This window comes from Motacilla alba, chromosome 2, assembly GCF_015832195.1.
Source record: "Motacilla alba alba isolate MOTALB_02 chromosome 2, Motacilla_alba_V1.0_pri, whole genome shotgun sequence".
Taxonomy (NCBI): Eukaryota; Metazoa; Chordata; class Aves; order Passeriformes; family Motacillidae; genus Motacilla; species Motacilla alba.
This window is the reverse complement of record NC_052017.1, coordinates 9,071,604-9,084,938: the sequence shown is the minus strand read 5'-3', so window position 1 is coordinate 9,084,938 and position 13,335 is coordinate 9,071,604. Positions and strand designations below refer to the sequence as shown.

Genomic DNA, 13,335 nt, shown 5'->3' with positions numbered 1-13,335 from the left:
AAAAGGCAAAAGCAGTAGTGAAATATTTTGCAGATGACACTCTGGAAGACTTTGAAACTATATCTGTTAATCTATGTATCTTTATAAACCCCAAAGGAAATATTTATATTTAATTCCCCACTTATTTATTCATTGTCATTAGTGTGTCAAAGTTATTCTACCAATAATATGAGATAGAGATTGGCATCTGAGTGAGACAGAGTTCTGCTACTGATGCAGTAGGGTCTGAATCTATCAACTAAAAAAATAACAATTAGGGTAGCACTTACAGGTAGAGATGGTATTAGAAGATAAAGCAATGGAAGGAAGTACATTATACATGAATTTTATATACTTTCTGACTCTCTTTTCATCTTCCAAGAGAGCTGGAGATAGAAACTTTAAAAGGACCTCAAAAGAATTATTTTGAAGAGTGAGATGTATCACATTTTCTTTTAGCTGCTGTTGTTACAGTTACCTTGAAAGAAGGTGCAAAAGAGAAATCTACAGCAAATGGAATGAGAGCAAAGGTAGGAAACCCAAAGTAAGCACTGTCTCAAGATGTCAGCTGGCAACATCTATATCATCTGCAAAAAGGTGCTCTGCCATCCAGCAGTTGACTCTTCCTAAGGCCAGAATCTAGCCCAAAGGTGATCAGAAACCTTCAAGTCAATCATAAAAAGTAGTGGTAAAATTGAATCATAGAATATCCTGAGTGGGAAGGAACCCTTGAGGATCACTGAAGTCCAATTCCTGTCCCTGCACAGGACACCCCAAAAATCACACCATGTGCCCAAGAATATTGTCCAAATGCTTCTTGAACTCTGCTGAGCATGCTGTGTCCTGGGGATCCTGTTCCAGTGGCCATCAAGCAGGCTGTTAAAGGCACTGCAGAAACCATTCATTTTCCTGGACAAAGAATGGGTTAGCCAGCCTCAGGAGAACTTGGAAAGTGTAAATAGCATCCGTGAGAGGTCCTTTTTCTGCTTTTGTTTTCTTACTGCCTCCTGCTTTGTATCTCTGAGGCGTATATAAATTGTGATTTCTATCTTAAGGATTCACTGTTACTGGTGTACTGAAATGCCTTATCACAGACTTCTGGAAGCAAATGCATTGAGTTGGATCTGTCTTGTGAGGAGCCACAGCCCAGGGGCTCCCTCTGTGCTGTACTGCTTGGAGTTCCAGCAAGGCCCAGCACCAAAGGAGCTCCCAGATCCCCCACTGGGAATTGCAGTGACCATTGGGAACTGCAAGGACAGATCAGACAAAGTGGTGTGAACCCTACCCAAATTTTTCTCCAAGTCTTTGGCCTTGATAAAATATTTCAGTTGTCAGGGTTGTCTAAAGAGCCTTCTGTCTACTGTCACAACTTTAGTCTAGAGTGTCTCACTATTTGTTCCTTATCTCAACACTTATTTTTTGTCTTTCTTTCTTGGTTTGTCTAACACTTCCTGTTGAGTTAATTTCATAGCTGTTGAACCCTCACAGTCAATAGACAAAACATATTTCTAAGAAAAACTCTACTCCCTAATACAGAAACTGAATTGAGCAGGCTGAACAGTAAGCACAGCATGTGAAAGATCACAAATATCATCTGTTCAAGTATTGAGTGCTTGCACTGAGGATGAGTGGGAGGGCCCTGGGTGGGAGAACAGGTGATGTTTGAAAGATTGTCCTTGTGAAAGCCTGAATTCAGACAGGTAGCATGGGTCAATAGTGCTGTTACAAGGTAAGTCAGTTTGGTTTGCACTGTGCTGGTGGAAATGGTGTGATTCTCTCCATATAAACAAAGTTGAAGGCAATCACCATACAAACCATGCAACAATGAGCAAAATGAAACACTAAACAAAAGCAAAGCTTTAATTGAGCATGGAAAATCATGGCTGGGCATTTTTAGGAAAAGGGTTTGAATTTTGAATTACTGTCCTACAACGCAGCTGTCATAGAACTGTAATACACAGTACTAGATTGTATCAGTGCTGGGAAAAATTGCATTGGAAAATACTGTGATTGTAATCATTCTTAATGGGAATCCTCAAATGTGACCGTGGGATCAGTAATGGTATTGGTACCATGGAATGCTCATCCTGCAGCTTTCCTGTGCTATTATGGATGATAATTTCTTAGCCTATCACACTGCATCTGAGTTTGTGAACCTTTGTGTTTGAGTTTGCTATTGCATGAGAGTTACTAAGACTGCTCTTGGATGCTCAGGCTTGCAAAACAATGGCCTTCCTGCACCATTTTCTCATCCATTTCCCCTCCAGCATTATTGCTGGTTTGTAGCATTCAAATGCTCTGATTACACCCCCCATTTACTGCTGCTGCATTGGCTTGTTGCAGCATGTCTTGTTTTTGAAGCTGGGGAATGCTTTTTCAGGGGAGTAGGGAGGGGTGAACTGAGAGCAGGAGATTGAGGCTCCCTTGGTTAAAAAGCAGCACCATTGGACACTGCAGCCTTTGCCTGCATCAGACTTGCTATTACAGTGAAAGCCCACTTGCTGACACCAATCATTGCTGTAAAATTTAAGCCAACCTCTTTGGGAGAAATGATTTAATTAACACATAAACCCCAGAGTAACTATGACAATCTGCTTTGATAGTGATGAGAATAATCACGTTTCTATCCACTGTCAGTCCTTGAAATAGAACAGTTTTATGAATAATCTATACTACTTTTTGGTTTTTTTTTCCTTACACAATCAATCAGATTCTTTTGTTACTTTCACACAAGAACATTTCTGTCTTAGAAATCTAGAAAATCTCTATATTTATCTGGTGCCTTGAGGGGCTACCTCTGGTTGTGTGACAGGAGGTCTCTTGAGCATTTTGGGCTAGTAGCATGAAGGGAGGCTGAGCAATTCCATCCTAACCAAGATCCACATGAGATATCCCATTATTTAAATAGAGGTGCCCTCAGGGCAGTGCATGCAGAAACCAGTGAAAAAAAAATCCACAACCAAAAAAGAAAACCAACCAAAAACAAAACCCAAACCCCCAATGTTCATTGCAGACAATAAATAAAATAGTGGCAGTGAATTACCATGATGTAAAATTAGATAAAAAAAGCTTAAACTCTGAGGTAGAAATAGTGACCTTTGAAAAAAACTTTTTCCCTTAGTCCAGTTGAAAAGATTGTGTCAAATATATGCTTTTTTTGACACCTTCTTCTCCTACTTATTATAAATCCTCGAAGGAACAAATACAGAACCTTTTTTCCTGTGGGTTAATCTCAGGAAAGTTGTTTCTGCTTTACCATGGCATAAGTTAGATATGCTTGTAAGGTATAATTTTATGGTCTTTGGGGCTTTAAAAATGTTGAGAATAAATCTATGATGACAATTTAGACAGAGAATGTTGTCTCTGTTGTTTTCACTGGACACTGTTATAACATTCCTGCATCTTTTTTCTTTCCTAATACTTTTTTATTTGGTTCCACAGTACTGAACAGCTAAGCAAGGTAGGATCTGTCTATTAGGGATGAAATGTTCTTAATACATCTTTAGAGTTGTATCAGCTCTGATAACCTGAAATTTTTGCAAATATAAATTTTGCGTCTGGATAAGTGCTTTTAAAAATGATAGCAGTCATATTGTGTTAGGCTTGATTGCAACCTGTTTTCTAAATTAAAAAATGTAAATGTGGCATTGACAAAGGTTAAAAAGATTTAAAGGGGTCTCTGTCAGCAGTGTATGCACACACCAAGCTAAATCCTATGTATCTAATCAGTGTCCTCTGGACTGTGTGTCTTGCTCCATTGTTTACTTTCAAATCCATAATAAATTTTGTATCCTTTCACTGGGCAAAGATTCATTTTAAAATCTAATGAGTTTAAAAATATGCTTTTCACTTGTCCATTTGATACCGAGCCTGCAATTTGCCTTTCATTGTTTGTTTCCCTCCTTGTCTCGTCAATCCTTTTCTTTCTTTCTGTCCTTTTACTTTATTACATTTTTTATTGAGGACTGAGATGAACTGGTTGCTGCATCATGGGCCCATTACACTTCCTAACAATTCCATTTGCACCTTATTGTTTGTCTTATTGCTGGAAAATTCAGGTGATTCATCATGCCTGAAGAAGCACCTGATCCCAATTCCCTTGATATCACGATCACTATGTGACAGGAATACAGTTAGTGGTGGCTTTCAGACTCAAAGAGGCCAAGGTGATAACTCTTTTGGGACCTTTAGCCTCTCAAGTATTGATGAGTTCCATTTTTTTAATGCTCTGTTTTCTTGCTCCCTTTCAACAGCCCCCTGAGTGTGGAAAAGGGCTTGGAGTTAATAAAGGAAGTGGCAGATCTCCTGAAGCTGCAGATGAGTGTCTTCGATGATGTCAAGTATGTACATGGGATTTTCTCCTTTTTTTATTTTATTGGATGTTCCATTATTTTTGAATAGTTTGTCTTACAAGGAAGTATCTGCTCTTTACTATCAGAATTAAGGAGAATGGGCAAGAGGAGAGAAAAAATATTGATGATCTTTGTAACATTCCCTACACATGGGACCAAATTATTTTGAGAAAATTACAAAGAATTAAATTTTTTTCTTCTTTTATAGGGAAAAATAATATGTTCCAAATGCTATACAAATATTACCAACTTTATTTAACAGTGTCTAGTGTCTAGAAAGTCCTCTGAAGGGTCATTTTACCCAGCATGGCCGGGGGAAAAAAGGCATCAGAGATGGACAAAAACTTGGGTGCCTGGCTTTGAGTCTGGCACATGGCACACTAGGTCATGCTTTTTAGTCAGCTACTTATTTAACAAGTCACAGGGAGTTCAGCTATGCTGAGCACTGGTTTTCCTCCTATGATTCATACTGATGAATGCTCTGCAAGTTAATCTCATGAACTAGGAGGTTATGATCTGCCATGTCTAGTAAAGAGTTTTAGATTGAGGATTTTCTGAAGGCTTTTTGGAAGAAACATGTACTTCACAAAACTTCATCCTCTCTGTATTAAACAGAAGGAGTTTGATGTAAAGGTAATTGAAAAGAAGGGTCAGCTGTGGGAGGGTTTTGTGTAAAGAAGTCACATCTTGGGCACAGGAAATAACTGATATCTGGGTAGATCCAGCTCCTGCCTGTGCTTCAGAAGGTTTGGGACTGCTTGCCTTGGCCCATGAGTTGGGTTGCTGAAGTCCAGCATCTTTCTCAGCCTCACCTGTGCTGCATCAGCTGCTGTTTGATCTTCATTTACAGAATGGAATTCACTCTTTTTAAAACCATAGTCAGATAATGCTTCCTCTTTAGTGGAAGTGTTTATACTTGATTGTATTAAAAAAAAAAATTGTACCTCTTCTATAACTGTATTTGAATGGAGAAATGGACTACTGGTAAGAAAATCTTTTTAGAACCCTAGAAAATACCAGGCATTTTGGCTTTAGTTATTGAGAAGGAAAACATTCCCATATTTTGTTTGTTTTGATTAATGTCTTTTGGTTGTATTTCATGAAACACATTTTTATGAATACTGAGTTTTTTAATTGAAAAAAAAATATTTCTAATATCTTTCTTGTAAGGAGAATTTGTACCCTTGACTTTGGACACTAGCAGATAAGGTCTACTGCACATTTAAAGAAGAAATCCCATGAAACAATTTCTCTGCTGAATCAGGGGTTTCAGCTTCATTGACTTCATTTATTTACAGTACAAAAGCACATTCACCTACCTTTCTAATTTTTAATATAAAGCCTTTTGGTTATTTTTTATCATTCGCTGAATCACAACACATTGTAGTTGATAGGCTGTAGACCTGTTCTCTAATGAAAAATATCCTTCCAGTGGTATAGCCAGCTGTGATGGGCCTTTCTTTTAATGTGCAGAATTAGCTGCATATTTTGCCTCTATTAATATGCAGTCACATAACTGTACTGAAAATATTTGTATGGTCAGTACTTGAAAAGTGTGGTATGGATTACAGGAATTCCAAACAGGACTGAGCATTCTTTCTATCCATACAATGTTTTTGTCTGTCTTTGCCTTTTAAAAATCTATAAATCTATGAAGGGTTATCCTAAATCTCAAATCAGTGAAGAGTTCATCCATAGTAAATTTTCTTTGTTCAAGAGAATGAGATTCTTTGACTCAGGTTAAACCCATAAAGTACTACAGGAAGGTGGAGCTGACCAGTAGATAAAGCAGTAGTAGCAGCTGTAAACAAAGGCCTTGCCAAGAAAAGAGTTAACAATTTTTGGATTTGTTGTTTTCTTGCCATTGCACCACCATCAGTGGAAAACAGTATGAATTTGAATACACTGGTTAGCTTCTCTGTGGCCTCATGGAGAGGGGTTTCAGGAAAAACCTGACGTCATGTCGAAGTCACCACTGACATATCAAGAAATATTTCTCAGGAAATAAGCTTTTTACTTGGTTTAAGGCATCACGGGTGATTTACTTAATTTCACTGGCAACTAAAAGTATCCTTTTTCTTAAAGTTTTTTTTTTTTTTTTTTTTTTTTTTGTAAAAATGGGGAAGTTATGTAGAAAAAACTATCAGCCTGGAGAGAGAGGAAATACAAAAGGGGTGAGAATTTGTCATAGTAGCCTACTTTAACTCTGACCTGAGTATTTGCTTGGTCTGGAATTCTCAATTCTCTCTTTTCCATCCAAGAATTCCCGATGATGGTTAGGAAGTAACAGTGTAGACTTGGACTTTTTAGATCATTGCAAAGATTTCAGAGTAAGGACATGTTAATGAGAATCACAGGGTTAATTTGAGAGTGTAGAGAAAGTCATCACATCAAATAGGACTAGTGCAAGAACTGAGGAGAGAGGGTAAGTGGTGAGTTCTTCTAAAGTTCTTTAAATTCTCTGTTACCAGCTTATAGTCCTTTTCTCTGGGAAAAAAAAAAAAAAGGCAAACAAAAAAAACCCTGAAAAACCCCCAAAAAACCAAAACAAAAATAAACAAAGAGAATTTAAAGGAACTGCCTCACTAATAAATTACTGCTTTTAGTTAGTTTTGTCTGCAAATATCTTTCCCTCTTGTCTATATTTTTAGTTTTTCTCTATGCTTTGAAGTCAGGTTGGTGAACAATTGCCATGGATAGGAATCCAACACCCTGTGTTAGCTCTTGATTGGCTGGTGCCTGGTAGTAATCAGCTTATTTTATGAAGATAAAATTGTCTTTCACAATCCTGCCAACTTTAGGGATAGATTTCAGTTCACAGGATATCCCCAGGCTTGTCTTCCAGAGCATTCAGTCCATTTCTACAGCTGATTTGTTGTCAGGTTCACATTGACATAAACTTTGCTCACCCTGTGAAGCAGATGAGTGGGAATAGATTTAGGGAATTCATAATTAGAAATATTTTAACATTGAAAATAAGATCCAACATGTTAGTTGTCACTTTTGGATACAGCCTGAATCTTTATGGAAGTAATAGTTATGCTTAATATGTTTTGTTAATGGTTATGTAGCTGTCAAATAAATTCCATTATTTCTTATTACATCATTAGAGAGCATTAAAAGGATATTAGCATGCTGATGTAATTATGCAAGCAGACGTAAAATTACTATAGTTATGATTTTATAATCTAATTATGGGTGTCCAATGCCCCTGGTGATTGATTGTTGGACTGGTATCAGGGATTGAAGTCAGATGGGTACTTCTGTTTAGGAGGGTTTATATCTATTTTCTTAAAAAAAATATGACTTTGCAATCTGCAACATTGGCTTTCTTCATGTAATCGAGTTATTCACAATGTGAGACTTTATCAAGAAACATCCAAACATAATAAAAATACCAAAATCTCCAAGCTCAACTTTGAAAGTAGTAGAAAGGACACAGAATTAATAGTCAAAGTCATTGATTAAGGCATATATGACCTAACTGGTTTCTGATGAGAATACTAATAATTTTGTATTTATATTTAATGTTCTCACATTTGGGGTGTTTACTGCCAACATTGTAAAGGGGAAGGATGAGCTCTGACCGTAGGAGAATATCTTTGTATGGAAAGAAAACAGATTATTCTGATTTCATAGTATTTCATGCCTTATATCCTACCATTCTCAGCCTCCAGTTAAGAGTGAGATTTTCAGCTGAATATTACATTCTCTCTAGACTGATATGATTTTCTCAATTGCCATTGAAGGTCTTTTGCTCTAGGTGTCTCTTTTTCCCCCATTTTGTTCTGCTTTAGCTTCCTCCACCCATTTATCTTAATGGCAGTTGCCTCATTTTTGCCTTCTAACATACCAAAACTCAGTACTCAAAGAACTGAACTTTCAGGTTGGTTTCAGTTTCAGAACAGAACTTTCAAGTGCTAACTTGACCAGCGTTTCCATTTTCATATATAATTTTTCAGCGGGCATTATTTATTCATTCCATAAAACTACATTAGTCTTAATCTGCTGCTGTTGTTTTGGAGTGTAACAATTCACTATATAACCATATAATCTATATATATAATGTTAAGAGTGGGCAGAACACTTAAGCTAGATTTGAAATGCTAATATAAATAGATTTTGTTAAGTTGAAAAGGCTGATTCTGATTATCTAACCTAATATCCTGGATTGCAAAGCCATTTCATTTAACCAGTATTCCCCTATCATGAATTGATGCATTTATAGTGTGCATCCAAAACTAAGTTAAAAGACCAAATCCCTTATCTTTCAGAGTCTAAATCTCCAACACCCAAGATTCAGGCTGGTTGTTCAGCTTTCCCCTCACAGTGCTCCCTACCCCCACTGGGAGTAGAGATGAATTCAGTGTTTACTTAAATAGTTCATTATATGAAAAATGAAAAATTCAGGTTAACTGAAGGTATACAAGGAAGCCGTATGAAGACTTCAGCTGAAAAATATCTTTCAAATTTTGTAGCAGACACAGCAATGTGATTTCACATTTTAAAAAGAAAATACTATAAATTCAAAGTAATAACTAGTTTCAAAATTTAACTAAGCTTGACTTATTTAGGTGATGAGAATAAACAAAAAAATTGACTTTGGACTGAGCTCAAGCCATTTTCTTGTTTTGTTTTGTTCAGGTGGCCAATCTTTTGAATAGCACTAATTATGATAGACTTTGAAATATTGAATCACATCTATATATTTTTCTACAGCCAACTGTTTTATTTCGTGAGCAGAAAAGAAATCCTCAGTTAATGAGTAGCTCTTCAATTTTTCATTTTATTTTCATTGTTCAATGTGTGACTTCAGGTTTTATTTATTGCACTTTATTCAAATTCTGCTTTGAGGTCAGAAACCCCATTTCCTTCTGTTTTGGTTTGGGTTTCTTTACCTATAGTGCTCTTCACTACACTATCAAAATGCTTGGCAAACATGAATTGATATATTTAACTCATATGAGATATGGGGTTTTATTAGGCCCATCCAGAGCTGGAGTTATGCATGAAAAGATTAGTGTCAAAGTTTCTACCACTACAAGGTGTCCAGTGTGATGTCTCACTGCATGACTTACTCAGCATCTTCTGAAATAAACTTACCCTGACTGAGACAGAGATCCCATTGGCTCCAATGTGCTGAGCATTCCATTACCTGAGCATTCAGCAGTCCCAGGAATCCATTCAGACAATGGTGTTTGGCCTTAAACATATATCAATAAATTCCTGAAATTATTTTTCCTCAAATGGACTGAGACTGAGTCTAAGTCTGAAGTGAATGATTCCAGCAAAATTTAAAGTAACCAGAGGACCTTTAAATCTTTGTTATTCCATACTTCAATTGCTACATACCTCCTGAAGTCTGATAAAATTGAAATTAAGGCTCCTGAAAATATTGGTCTACTCTACTACTTGACCACCATTCATCTTTGGATTTCAAGGATCCTACTGAAAAAAACACTTGAAAAAGAAAGGCTGCATTTCTGTGTTTGAAGTAAGAGATTTTTTCCTGTTATATAGTAGCATGTCCATTGTGTTAATCATGTTTTTTTAACGATTTTGTGTAAACAGTGATTTTAACAAAAGCTTGAATTTGAAGCTTGAAGGCTTATCATGAGGACAGTTACAAGCACATTCTTTTCATTCTTCAAATCTCTTGTTTCCAAGTAGTGGGGTTAGGGACATTTTGCACCTCCTTTTCAAAGAACAGGCCTTACACAGCCAAACCTTGCCTACCGTTATCCCTGCTCTTAGGAAGGGCTGGGACGGTTGGGCTGGAATAAATACAATTTGAAAAGCTAGCCAGCCATCCGAGTGAAAAGAACCTGAACTGAGGAAGATATCTGAAAATCAAACCAAGTGGTGAAAGTTTGGAGCAGCTTAAAACACTTTCAAATTGGAAGTGTTGGGCAGGCAGAGTGGTGAGTGGATCTCCCAGCCTCACCTATTATAAACATGTGCATTGGCTGTAGTGTCCTAATGATGCACTGTAGGTTTTGTTCATTGTTTGTCATGGTACTTTTATAACACCTGAAAAATTCAATCAACCAGTTAATCATATTCGGTCATCCAGAACCTAAACACTGGAACAATACTTGGCATTTTCACTCCATTGTGCTGATGGGTTCTGACATGCTCTAAATGTGAACAACTCAGGAAATTATTGAGAGGTAGGACAGTGTGAGGGAGGATTATTTAACCACTGAGCAGTGGTAGGACAGGTAGCACAGGGTCTTGTTATGTTCGGATTTGAAAAGTTCCCTCTATTGTGCAGATTCTCCATGATTCCATTCTCCTTGATTTGGTGTGATTAATCTTTTCTTGTGTTGTATGTTCAACATCTGTGGATTAATATTCTTGCAAAGGTTTTTTCCAGATTGACAGATTCTGGATTCTGTTGTCTATGTCATTTAGATTTACTGAGAAAAATGTTCTATAACTCATCCTGCTCTCCTTAAGATGCTGTAAATTACCTAGAAATAGATTTTTTAAAATTTCAACTCCATTTATTGTCCAGTTATTTAGCAAGATTCATATTTCAATTTGAACTATACCATGCTTAGTCTCAATAAAAAGGTAGACCTTTCAAGAAAGTTGAGCAGTATTTTCCATCTGCTTTCTGATCTTAAATAGCAAACAAATAACTGTGGTTATTTGACATTATCTTGTTTAAAGTGTTAGAAAAGCATAGCTCAGAAATAATGGAACCCCTTTTATTCTAACTTGACTTCTCCCACAGATTTAATGAGTCTGGGAAACAAATTATGTGAAAAATGTATTGCTGTAAATCATTGCATGCAGGCATTTATAAGAAATTACATTGTGTTTTCTGGTACATATTGTCTTATTTGACAACTAATTTATAATATAAAGATTCATCACTTTTTAGAGGAACGATGATCAGGGAAAAAAAAGGTGAAAATTTAAACTATGCATTTCCTTGCTTAAAAATGAGTTATTCCACAACTTTAGCATTACATTAGTCTTGTGGCTTTTCCCCCTGAGGTACAATACATTTTGTGTTCTTTTCTTAAATGAATGTGCATATAACCAAGATAGTTTTGCCTTCTCCACTGTAACTTTTCTCCTAGAAAAATATAAAAATCATTAAAGTAACAGGAAGGATTTTGGCCTGCAGCATTTTATGAATTCTAGGTTACAAAAGAGAGAGACCATAAAAATCTAAGGAGATTCTTATAAATAATATGTATGGTGCTTGGCTTTCCATTACAACATTTCATCTCATTAAAACAGAGGATTTGCATATTCGTAATCAAAAGCAGAATGAATCCACTATTATTGATACATTTCCATCAACTCCTAGGTCTCTGCTCAAGAGAAGGTTTTTACAGATATGTGAACTTCTGAAGTCTAACCTTTTTTAACTTCATAATTTCTCTGCTACTCATCTCTCTGTGTGACTGAGGATGCCATCATATTCCTTTTTTAATAAAATCAATGTTCATAACATTATAGGGTAGGCAGGATATACTCCTTTCTTTCAAGCAAGTCATTGAGTGTGTGCCAATGCATTTGATTTATATAACACTTCACATATTATTAACAGGTAATAATTTCCATTCTGCAGATGGGTAGATTGAGACCCAAGGCAGTTCGCTTCATTTTCCCCAAAATGGCACAGGACTTGATGACAGATATGAGAATAGAAACAGAGAACTGTGATTCTCACTCTTGAACTAAAGCTTCATCCCTAAATAGAATTGCTAATATTAGAAATGAAAAAAGGTTTTCATGTAGGGATTTGTTTAAAAGAATAATCTCTTAGAAGAAATATCAAAAGTATTTTATGTCTATGTCTGTCTTGATCCTCCTGCCCTTGGCTGCCTGATTCTCCTGGAAGTAGAAACACACATTTTTTTCTGTCATTTTGTAATCTGGATGGTTGCATTGCATGAGCATTACAGACCTGCTGACCCAGCCAAAAATGATAAAGGATTCTTTTGCATTTTTGTTACAGCCTAGCCAGTATTTACTGTTTATTGCATAAACAGGTCAATAAGTTGAATTACAACCTGCCTGTGGAAGGGTTTGTATGTCTTAAGAGCCATAAAGACAGAGCAAATATGTATCTGTAGATGCAACTGAAAAAGCCCAATAAATTCCACTTGTAGTGCCTCCTTTGCCAAGGAAATATCTCTATTTCACAGCTGGCAGGGGAGCTTCAAGAACAAATCTTCCCATTGATGTTCTCAGAGCTAAGGGAGAAGCCAACAGGTCCTTATGAGGACAAGCAGGAGAGCTCTGGTTGTAGCATTCAGAATTTGGTGGCCGTTTGAACTAAGACTGTAGCAAAGTTTGGGGTTATTTTTGTCTTTGGTTGTGCTGCCTAATAATGATGCAAGAAATTTGTGTCCTACACGGATCCTGTCAAAGCTCTGAACATTCTGAACCTGTACCTCTGTAACAACCCTAACATGTGAGTCATGCTCCTCATTAAGGATTGAAAGTCACTTGTGCAAGGAGAGCAAAAGGTGACTGTCATCCCAGCAGAGAAATTTTATATATGCTTTCAGCTAGTTCCATTAACAACACAGGTGTGTACAGGGTGAGTAGGGCTGAGGCCAGTAAAATGCATTAAAGGCTTACTGGGTGAATATGAAAAATGTCTGCTGTTTCTAGATACAAAGGTATGAAGAAGGATAATGGAAATATAAAGGGATTTTTTTTTTCTTTTTTATGACATAAATTTTATCCTTTAGCTTAATCCTTGGGGAGTGGAAGAAAAATCACTGTACATTTAGGAAGCTTTTTGAGATCATTTTTCTACCCTTGCAGGGTCCAAACAGTTTTGTTTTTTTTTACCGTAAGAAATTATAGCACTTGTATGGTTTGTTCTTTTAAATACTGTAATTAAGAACCTTATTTGCATGGCAGGCAAAGCTGGCAACTTTCATGTACTCAATGTGGTGAAAATGTCAAGTTTCATGGCTTGTGACAGATTAATAGAAAAATTATTTTAAAACTCTGCAAATTATTCATAGAT

General features: G+C 36.5%; 1 protein-coding gene across 1 annotated transcript in view; it reads left to right on the top strand.

The window, feature by feature from the left end:
* PTPRN2 (protein tyrosine phosphatase receptor type N2) overlaps positions 1-13,335 on the top strand; it is a 633,980-nt gene that overhangs the window by 266,640 nt on the left and 354,005 nt on the right. Inside the window, exon 10 of the mRNA XM_038127342.1 lies at positions 4,233-4,319. Within this exon, the coding sequence (XP_037983270.1) occupies positions 4,233-4,319 (87 nt within the window). The remainder of the gene's footprint in view (positions 1-4,232; positions 4,320-13,335) is intronic.